The sequence below is a fragment of the Pteropus alecto genome, unplaced genomic scaffold, assembly GCF_000325575.1.
Source record: "Pteropus alecto unplaced genomic scaffold, ASM32557v1 scaffold17, whole genome shotgun sequence".
In the NCBI taxonomy this organism is placed as follows: Eukaryota; Metazoa; Chordata; class Mammalia; order Chiroptera; family Pteropodidae; genus Pteropus; species Pteropus alecto.
This window is the reverse complement of record NW_006440645.1, coordinates 3,556,370-3,567,658: the sequence shown is the minus strand read 5'-3', so window position 1 is coordinate 3,567,658 and position 11,289 is coordinate 3,556,370. Positions and strand designations below refer to the sequence as shown.

The following is an 11,289-nucleotide window of genomic DNA, read 5'->3' as shown; positions in this document are numbered from 1 at the left end:
AAAAACGGCAAGAGTGGTCTCTAAGGCATCCTATTTTTCACAACAGGATGATGAATTCTTTGAAGGCAAACACCTATTTCTTTACTTAGAATCTTAGAATCATAGAATTTTAGAGTCAAAAGGGACCTTAGAAGTAATATCCATACCACCCCTGACACCCCGAGCTCTCTCAACATAAGCTCCCTCACCCACCATGACTCAGATGAAATGACCACAATTACTTACCTCTTCTCTCCTAAGACTCCGTTTAAATGACACCGATTAACAAGTCTAGTGTATTAACTACATGCCAGGCACTACTGTATGCATTTTACATACGCACCGAATGTATGTGACATATTTAAGCCTCATTACAGCCCTCATAAGGCAGACGATGTTATCCCAGCTCACCGAGGCAAAGAAAGGTCGGGAGTCACTAGAGGTACAGGGACAGTCCCCGCTTCAAGCCCCTCTTCATCACTACACCATCCTGCTCCTGTAGATGCGAAGAAAAGTTATTTAAACGTTTACCAATAAGATATTTTTAAGTCACTGATATTCCTTAGTTTTACTTTCTTCACCTTATTTACCAAACTTTAACCTGTTAATTTAGGTCTTTTCCAAAAATCTTTTCCAAAAGACTGTGCCATAGATTCTAGAATTATGGAATCAGATCTCAGTGTTTAGTTCACAGTAGCCCTGTTGGCACAGAGTAGTTGTATTACAGTCACACCTTGTTTCGATGATGACATCATCCAAAGGTTCTGTGTCCCATCGACCACATATGAGAACATTTCTGGGTGAAATAATGGCTTCTCAGATGACCCCATAGGGTAGAGGATAAATGCCACAGACATTAAAAAAAGAATTGTTGACTTTTACCCCAAATCTAAGAGATGAGAATTCAGCAGACACCATAGCCAAACAGTAAAAACTCCTCTAGCCATTTAAGTACTTCTGGGTGAAGCATCTAAGTAATTCGTCTTGAACAGGCGCAGGTATGGAGGGGCCGGGTACCCGATCCTCCTCTCGTCTTTCTCCTGTGCGGTATTCAGACACAATTGGCTTTAATGAAAGCCCACTGTGTTCTTTGTCTACCTTGCTTGTCCCATTTAGGAGCTGTCTTAAGTATTTAGGATCTGTTTCAAATATTTAAGATGTTCCGCAAGATAAAAATGTTCAAATTACATTTGATAAGAAATGAGCAAACCGCGATCGAAGGTAACTGCCGTGAGCCGCTGGGCCTTGACTTCTGCCCTCGGTGTCCCTCGGTCTGTCGTAGCGGGTACTTGGCCTGTGCTCGTGTCTGCGCACCAGCCGGCGAACATCCAGACCGATTCTGGGCGTCTGCTTAGTGGAAAACCACAGGAGAAGGACCTCCAGGGGGATTCCTTATAGTTCGGTGTCACCCTGACTTGCAACGAGTGGAGAAGTTGCGAGGCACACAATGTTTCCTGAGTCTCGCGAGACTCCTGCAGCTGTTCATTTCTCTATTATTAAAAAAAAACAAAACAAAACCTAAAGGAATGAGTCACGGGTGTTGAGAAAGGCCCTTCGTCCTCAGGGCCGGCTCGACTCGCTTTGCTCCCACTTCCAAGCAAAGGCTTTGAGGGGCTGAGTGTCTTTTTCCGATCATCGTCTCTGCTGTGGTTCCATTGGGAAGCATCTCTGTTCGTGAACACAGACAAGCTGCTGGAAATTATAATGATGCCTGGGATACTGATTTTTCTGATGATCACTAGCTGATATTCTGACTTCCTGGATGGAATAATAACTGGCGTAAAATTCTAGCCCGTGAAAGGCTATTTAGAAAGGACATACGATGTTTAATAAACTTGGAGACGATGTTGTCTGTCTGGAAATTCCTTCCTCCGCGTGCTGTTCTGGTGGTTGCTGACCACCGGAGTTCAAACAAGGCAATGGCGTTGCCTAAGAAATATATTTTTTGAGGTTTCACTTATAATGTAATTATGTGACATATTACTTTAAAATATTTCAGTATTAAAATTAGAACTCACCTATTTCGAATTTGAAATTTCATCTGTATAATGTTCAGTCTTGGGATAACAATAGTGAATCATGGGCCAGGAGTTAAATGGCTCGACATCTAATCCCAGACCAGCCCTTAATTAGCCAAACCATTGTCCTCTTTGGCCTTCCGCTTCCTCTCTCGTGAAATGATGGCGTCATCATTCTCAGCGTCACAAATTCTGTGATTCTCTGACACTCCAGAACTCCACGTGTCATTTCAGGTCGGCCGGGAAATTAGCATGTTTTTAAAAAAGTAATTTTAGAAATAATGAAACCATCGAAGACATTTTTTAAAACCTTAGTACACTTTCATGTCATTTGATTAATTGAAAATTAAAAACCTCATCTAAAAATACTTATTGCAAGTCACTCCCTGTCAGGCAGCACCTCACGCTCCTGTGTCTTGGCTGCATCTGCAGAAGTGCGTCCTATTTCCAGAGCGTCACATACAGAGAGTGGGCGCTTTTGCGATTTGGTACGGTTGAAAAATAGCCGTACTAGTTGGTGGTCCAGTGCCTACAACAGTCCTGAAAAGCATTTGCTTTCATCTACTAACTGGCTACCATGGTGGTAATGGATGACTTTTAAACAGCTGTCACAGCGGAAAACAAAACAAAATTAAAAAGCCACCCTCCCACACCATGCACAGAAGGCTTGCCAACAGCTGAGACAAATCCTTCTCAGAGCATTTTAACATGCGAACTTCTTCGAGGATTGTTGTTATAATTAAATAGAAACTCATAAAACTCAGACAAGCTAGCTTCATGGTTCCCACAGACCCAACGTGCCTAAATTTTCTGATGGGATTGTAGCAATTAGCGGTTTCCAGAAACATTTAAAATGTGTTAAGTGGCTGCAGGTATTGGCTTTTAAAACATACACAAGTCTTCAAATGCTTCAATCTACTATAAGCCCCATGAGCTACAGATGTCTGTATAATGTTTGACCACAGTCTGGTGCTGAAGTTGTAATCAATATTAAATAGAAAAATACGGAAAATAAAAAATTCTGTCTTAACATAGTTTGTTTTTTTTTTAATGGCCACATTACCAGTTCCCTTGTTACCTTGAACATCATAGAAATGGTCACTGACTCCTCTAGGAGACGAAGTTAGAACGAAAGGCATTCTGAGTAGAAAGCTCTTGGTGTCGCTGGGCCGTGAGGCACCTGGAGACCTGGGTCCTGGACTGTGGCTAAGTGAACCACAAACATGTCAGCCTGACAGCGTTAACTGCTTATGACTCGCACGCTGGAATGTCCAGCTTTCTTTCACTTGTTCCTGGATAATTTCTCCCTGTCACGAGGCTCTTCCTAAATTGAAAGATTGAGCCTCTTTGTTTACACTATTTTACCTTTGATTGAAACTAGGCGGAAGGCAAGTTTATGGTTTGCCTTTTCATAACTGGCAGTGCTAAAAGCAAGACATGAGAATAAAAACATGGCTTTTGATGAAAATGCGTTTAACAGGCGGTTCCCTCCTCTAGTGACCGACATAGTTATCTCCCCTGGAGACACATCGAAGCCTCATGTCCTTTATATATTTTTTTTCTTTTAGATTCCGCGTGGACAACTCATAAACAAAAACGAGAAACGCAAAGAGAAACTGGTAATGTTCACCAATCAGCCTGAAGATTCTGAAAGGTAATAACGACATTTGACTTAGAAGATGTTTGTCTTTAATAGTCACATTCTAATTGGAGCACTGCGTTTTCCGACACAGATGATGAGTCTGTCAAGGATAGAACTGTGCAGAAAGATAAGGAAAAGGTGGTGGATAACTATCTTTCTCTGCTTTTCATGGTTTTCATTTCTCTGGTTGCTATCGCTAATCGAACATTCTTTCATTGCTACCCAAGGGGCGAGAATTATGGCGGTTTTTGGAAGGAATTATGGAGGTGGGTTATTCGATTTTTAAAGTATTTGGTAGATTTTCTTTGACAAGTTTGGCCCCTAAGATAATTTCTCTTGAGTAGCATTTAACAGTACCCCCTATTCTCCGGCCTCTCCTCAGCAATGCATATTAATGTTTAGATTCTACCTACCAATGATGACAATAATACAGAAGTTAGTAGTTAACCTATTCTTTTCTACAGCAGAGAAAATTTTGTATTTCTGAGAGAAAGACAGTCAAGTAGGTCCCTTGACAGTAATTTTAAATGCGCGGGAGATGGTTTTCAGGTCGACCTTTAGGGTGCACGTGACTTGGGGTCCAGAAGGCTGCCCGGATGAGGGAGCGGCCGCAGCTCCTGTCCTGTCTCCACGGGGCGGGGAAGAAGGGGGTGATGCGGGCCACCACCGGGCAGGGGCGGAATGGCGAGCGCTCGGTCGTCCCTTCCTTTTTGAGCTGAACCCTTTTTAAGTTAGGATCTGCAGGGATAAAATTTGCTATCGCTTTAGTTTTGTGTACTGATAGGATGATGGTTATACCAAGCTTCTTCTCAAAAAGTAAAGGAGTAGAGGAAATGACGTGGACTCCAGGGGGGGAACCATCAAAACCACAGCGTCTCATGGCTTTTACGTTCTCTTTAAGAGAAGCTCAGAGCACATTGCTTTAAAAGCAGCCCCACTCCACACATGGTCCTGGGGCCATCCCTGTTTAGAAGCGCTCTTACAATGCCGGCTCTCATTTCAATATTTCTAAAGCAGATATTTCCCTGTACTAACAGTTATTTTAAGAGGTGTACGTATTTCTAAAAAATGAATTATGTGTTCAGAAAATGATAATGATAGCCTAGTAAGAAAAATGATGATGATGGATTATAGCCTCGAGCAGAGGTAATCTCAGAAGAATAAAATGAATGGTACGTTCTCGTGATCCGCCCCTTCTACCTGGTGTCAAACTCATCCAATCTGTGCATCAATGTGCGTCGAACACAATGGGTGCCATCCCAGCTTGCCTTCTGGAACCATACTGGGTTCCGCTGCGCTTGAGGAGCTCCTGTGTCTTTCCCCATATTCAAAGCATTCAAATGTCTTTATGCAAAACACTGGTGTGCTGTAAGAAAGTTGAAGTTTTCTGTTTTTTGTTTTTTCCATGTGAATAGCACATTCTCCTCCAGATGCAGTATTTGGCAGCCAAACAGCTGCTGGCTATTAAATGTCCCTTAAAGCCCCATTTTTTTTTTCCTCATAAAAGGAAGAGAAGGGTAGGGACGTTTACGGGGTGGCAGGCAGATGTTTTCGTGGGAGAAGAGTATATATGTGGTAAGTGAAAGCTAAAGCGATCTCTTTTACGATATCAACGGCATTTTTACAATTCTTTTGGCCTCTTTATTTTTAACCTCCTTCTCATCTGACCCTAAATTAAACTATTCTGGAAAGGCAGAATAACGAGCTATTTATGTAGTTGCCGTGCACCCTGCAGAGGAGTTAACGGTGCCATCCGCTTCCGCATAGATTATTTTCTGTCCATTCATATCGTTTTGTTGGGTAGAAGAGAAATTGATTTTGAAGTGCTGAATTAGGATTTTTAATGACTCACAGGACATCACAGGTCATAATTTTTCCTCATAAATTTTACTCTTAGTCACGCTTTAGATAGTTTCGATATTAAAGTTCATGAGACAAATTTCTCAGTTTTTTAGAAATTCTAGTTCTTCAAACCAATAATCATCAAAGTCATAATGGGCTTCCAGAAAACAATCTAGTTTAATCTCTTTTCTTCTCAAAGTAAGAGAGCAGCATCTCAACCACGTGTCTCTGTGCAACATAGTCAATAAAATTAACTTCCATTGGATGGATAAATGCACAGAAATTTAAGACAAGGGGCTTTTGGAAAACTCGAGTTTTCAGCCAGACTCTATAAAACACATTTTGGAAAAGCCTCTTCCATGCAAACAACACCCACGGGATAAACGTAGACTTTCCACCTTCTGAGGCCAAGCTTACACAGAGCGCCCGGGAAGAGAGTGTAGCGTAGCTTTTGTCCTGTTGGTTTTTAAGACTTCATGCCTACGTTAACTCTTTGTTTGATTCGATGCAACGATCGCTTGTAAAGCTCCTACCATGTGCTAAAAAGTTTTTGGGGAGATACTGTTGGAAAGAATGCCCGATTAGAATTCGCCAGAGAACCTCGTTATCCGTTATCTGGGAAGGACTGGTGCTGCCTCCCCCCGTAAAACCCGTGTGTGTGGAGACGGGGTGTGACGGCTTTGACCTCCACGGAAACGTCCTTGGTGTTAGAGGTGGAGGTGGGCGCTTGCTCGGAGGCCTGCGGGACGCTCCGGCAGGCCGCAGACAGCATCATGCGGCCAGCTGAATGAGTTGCCTTTTTTCCACAGAAATCTTCAGAGTTTAAGCTAAAGGCATCTCCTCCAACATGGTAATGAAATGCACAGAGCCTCCATAGCAGTACACTCGGTTTCTGTGGCTTGAACTTGACATGTTCAAAGCCAATTAACCTGACGGCAGGTGTTGCATTAGCAAAATTTGGTTTTCGCTGCAATTTGGAAATGACAAAGTCACGATTCTCTGCTGCTCTGACAGGAAGTCATGTGACTACACCAAGTGAGGAAATAATGGGGGGAAAAATGAAGGGACTCAAGTTTGGAAAATTCGGTTTGGTTTTGGTTTGGACCTTTCTCTTTTATTCCTTCATATAAACTGCAAATTTAAATTTAATACTCGGCAAATTGGTTTTCTGCTTTGAATACTATGTATGTCTCTGCTCAGGTATAGGTTTACTTTTGAGAGTAGGCAGGTTATGTTCAGAATTTGTTGGAAACACATTTTTATTCCTCGCTTTTAGTCGTTTCTATTATTTGCTAATTTTCATATTGACATAATACTTTAGCAGACACTTGATATTTTGAACACACGGCTCTGTCAGATAGAATTTTAATTACTTAAATCACATAGGACCTCACTTTCCAACTGGACCAGACCATCGTTTTTCTGTTTCGCATCTGGCAAGTACTTCTAAGCCAGGGGCATCTGCTTTCCAAACACGATTACTTTCCTTGTTCTAAATCATGTAGGGTCCATTATTCTCTTTCTATAACCAGATCGGTGTTTTCAATCGTTGTAGAAAATACCAGCACATTAAAAAGCAAAATAAAATTTATTTTAAGACTTAAAGCATTTGGGTGATTTGCCTTTAAAAAATGTTTCATTTTAATCTGCACTACACCACATTTTATTTTAAAACACAAACAGGAAGGGAAATGTAAATAACAGCGACAAAACTCAGATACCTTGGACTGTCATTATTACGAATACTGAATGCGACACTAGGGAGCAATTATTCATAATCTGACTTACGTTTGTTTAATATTTTCCAGAACTTGGAAAGTGTTATTCAAATTTATAGTGAAGTTTAGAGTAGGTTTCCAGGTACGCAGAGAAGTGAACTTCGGTACGAGGTTCTTGGTCATTTCTACTTGCTTCTGCGTCTTATCTGCTGAATGGTTAGCTGTTCTTTATGGGCAGAGCGGGTCGCATGGGCAGCACACGCAGCAGGTGCTCTGGAAACGTCTGCCGCGGGCGTGGACAGGCAGAGACTAATTGAGCCCGTCAGGTCTCTACTCCTGTGATAGACTCAGGGCAACACTGTTCTGATCTCAGCAGGTGAACCTGCGCCATGCCGTCTCCTCATCCTCCCTGTCTTCCCTTCTCTTTCTTTTTGAAAGTGGTTTTTATTTTCGAATTATAATATTAAAATAGGAGTTATCAGTCAGTTCTTTCTGTGTGGGGGCAACTCTAAGAGATGCTATATTTATGCACAAGGCTTTAGTATTCGCAAAATTCAGCCAAAAAGAAAAGAACACTCGCGTTGAATCCTGCCGTCCAAAATAACTGCTGATAGAATTTTTCAAATATCTCTCTACCTCTTTATTTTTTTTTAAATATGGGACCATAGTTTTCGCGACTTTTTTGGTAGGTGTATTATAAACATTTTCCCAAGTCAATATTTATCTCTATCACATCCGGTTATATGGTTGTACCAATATTCATTTAACTGATTCTCTGAGACATTCAGGTGGAATTCAGTCTTTTGCTATTAGGAAAATGCTACAATGAACATACTTGTCTTTAAATCTTTGTGTATATTCGCTTTTGTTTTCTTGGGGTAAATTCCTAAAAGTGGAATTGTTGAGTCAAAATATAGGAAAACTTAAGACTTTGCATACGTACTTTCCAGTGCCCTCAAGCAAAATAAGACCAATTTACTCATGTCCTTTTTCTGTGATGCTATCAGCTTCTGATCATAGCCTAGACTATTATTTTATTATTATTATTATTATCATATTATAAAATTGTGGTATTCTACCATTTCTTCTTTACTATGTGGAATACTTCTATCAGTAGAAATTGCCCCCAAAACTATACGGTTATCCGCGGATGCAGGGTATATGAGAGGCAGTGTAAACACTTGGTATTTCATGTGTCAGCTTCTGAAGCAACGAGGACATTTCTTTCCGGGGAGACGTCATCGGTATTCATCTTTACTAGACTCCATGCTTCACCTCTCTTTCCAACCCCGTCTTCTCTGGACCTGCTCTGCAGTGCGTTCCAACCCTAGCTCTGCTGGTTTGGCATCGAAACTGGTAGTATTCTCGGTCTCTTATGTTCACCCCCGAATTCTTATGTTGAAGCCCTTAACCAACGTGACTGTGTTTTTAGGAGATAATCAAGGTTCAATGAGGTTATGCTGCCATAGGATTCATGTCCCCATGAGAGGAGACCCCAGAGAGCTGGCTGAGTGCCCTGTTGCCATGCACGCGCTCCCAAGAAGAGGCTGCATGAGCGCACGGCAAGGCCGCGCCCTCTGAGAGCCGAGAACAGGTGTCAGTGAAACGCACGTCGCCCGCTGCTTGATCTTGGACTTTCGGCCCCCAGAATGGTTTCCGCCGCCCATCGCAGTGTTCCCTCAGGGCAGTCCGCGCCCCTTGGACACGTCTTCGTGCTTCAGGTGTGTTTTATGGATTTTATCTGTGCTTCTAGTTGACCTCGTTGATGTGCGGAGGAATCTGGATTAGGCAGGTACTAATACGTAACAGCATCTAGAAGGGCGGGCAATATACTGGGAAATATTCTCCTTATAAAAGTACCACAAGCACTTTTATTCTCAAAGATACGATCACTAAACCTGGTTGAATTTAAGGCGTGAGGATTTATTTCACCCTACATAGTGGTACTTTTTTTCTGTCTTTATTACATTGTATAAATTATTAGAGGATGATGAAATCCCTTCCTATCAGCGGCTCCGGGTAAGGCACACCTATCCTTTTGAGCAAAGCTGATAGCAGAAATTCTTATTTGTTGATAAGTAAAGAACAGCCACTATCTCCATGACGCTACTTAAAAAACAGCATTATGGTTAGGAGTGTGGTTTCTTGCATCAGATTGCCTGAACTCAAATCACATTTTTTAGGTCAATTACTTAATCTCTCCAAAACCTTCGCTTCCTTAAGTCTTCCCGATGGGAATAACAGTTGTGAGGATTAGATAACATAATATATAGAGTTCCTGACACACAGTAAGCATTCGATCACCATGTAGTATTCAAAACAACCAGCTAACAAACGACTTAGCTGTGGTACAGAAAATAGTTTGCTTTAAAAATATTTCAAATTGCTATCATTTTCTCTTAGAAGCAGTCATATAAAGTTAGGTACAATTCTATATATTACTCAAAAATGTGTGTGTCACTGACCGCTTTCTTACAATAAGAAATGAGAAGCATCTAGTGTAGTTCTTGGCCCGTAGTAAACTTCAGTAACTATTTCTTGAGTGAGTGAGTAAAAATCACATAGTAAGATGATGTAACTGATTTTAGCTCACCCCACGTGGGATCGAAGGAGGGTGGATCTTGATTCTTCTGTAGTTACTTCATAGAGCTTCAGAGTTATAGATGAGCAGAGCAGGTCCTTGAAGACCATCGCTTCCTTCGGCATCACTTTGTTTACCATTGATGAGATACTGCAGGAATTTAACTCTTATTTGTATCGATTAGCCTACAAAATGGATTTTGTCATTCGTAGTTTTGTTTAAGGTTGATAGGTTAAAGAACCTATCAGTGGTTTTAAGTGAGGACTTATTGTATGTGTGAGACCTGTCGTAACTTCATCGATCTGAATTTATAAAGCTAAACTGGAACCTTGTTATTTCCTCGGGGCTCCCTATTCCTTCAACGTACGATGCTGCCTGGGTTCATGTAAGCATCACATATCCACTGTGACATCTTTTTTCTGACACCAAATGAGTGATTTTTTTCCACATCGGTTCTCCAACATGAAATGGGTATCCAACGACTCAATTCCGACACCAGGTGCCCGGAGTCAGCATAGACCCCACAGGTTAAAGACTCATCCCACGAGACTGTCCCCACTTTGAACTTCAGTCGTAAGTCCCAGGGGCCACTTATACTTCTGACTGACCAGTTATAGATTTTGGGGGTCTTGTAAATACTCCTCAGGTTCAATAATTCACTAGAACAACTCACAGAATCCCAGAAACCATGTTATACATTTACCAGTTTATTATAAAGACACGACTCAGGAACAGCCACATGGAAGCGATGCAGAGGGGGTGGAGTGGAGCGGAGGGGAGCTGGTGCCCCGCTTCCCAGCCCTCCCTGGGTACAGCAGCCTGAAGCTATGTACGGGACCCGCCCCGAGTCACCTCCTTAGCACAAACTTAGGTACGGTCAAAAGGAGCTCCTTCTCAGTAACAAAACACTCCTATCATCCAGGAAATTCCAAGAACAGGGGGCCAAGACAAAAAGTAAGTTTTTTATCAGACTGCGCCAGGTTTGGGCCCCCTGGTCTACATTGCCCTGCTCCTCTGTGTGGTCAACTATGCCCCAAATCCGCGGGTCTGCTGTTGTTGTCTGCATTCATTAATACCCCAACTGGGCATTAGAGCAGTTAAATAACACATGTAAAAATCACAAGACATGAAATAGTGTAGATGGAAATTTAAAGAAATATCGCACCTCCATGGAATTTGCTTAATTCACTGACATTTGACTGTCATACATCGCATATTGGTGCATCCTGGTTTCTACCAAATTTGAGTAGATTTCACTTTAATGGAATTTTCTTTGATTTCTCTTGGCGATTTAGAAGTCCCTTGCTTACAACTGTCAAAGCTGAATGTCTATGCTATGGTCTGAGTTAAAACGCACCACTGATCATTGTTTTTAATGATTTCGAGGCTGTTTCCCTCCGCACTCGTGAACTGTTAGTCGTTAGTGCACCTACAGAGAAACAGCCAGCGACAAAACAAAACGAAACCCTGCATACATCAGGGCGGCCCCGCTACCGCGACCCCCCCGCT

At 41.9% G+C, this 11,289-nt stretch overlaps 1 protein-coding gene across 1 annotated transcript in view; it reads left to right on the top strand.

The window, feature by feature from the left end:
- The first annotated feature begins 2,574 nt into the window (after window positions 1-2,574).
- The window catches only part of TNIP3 (TNFAIP3 interacting protein 3), a 74,778-nt gene continuing 66,063 nt past the window's right edge, over window positions 2,575-11,289 (top strand). The window contains exons 1-2 of the mRNA XM_025050922.1: window positions 2,575-2,580; window positions 3,566-3,651. Coding sequence (XP_024906690.1) covers window positions 2,575-2,580; window positions 3,566-3,651 — 92 coding nt within the window. The remainder of the gene's footprint in view (window positions 2,581-3,565; window positions 3,652-11,289) is intronic.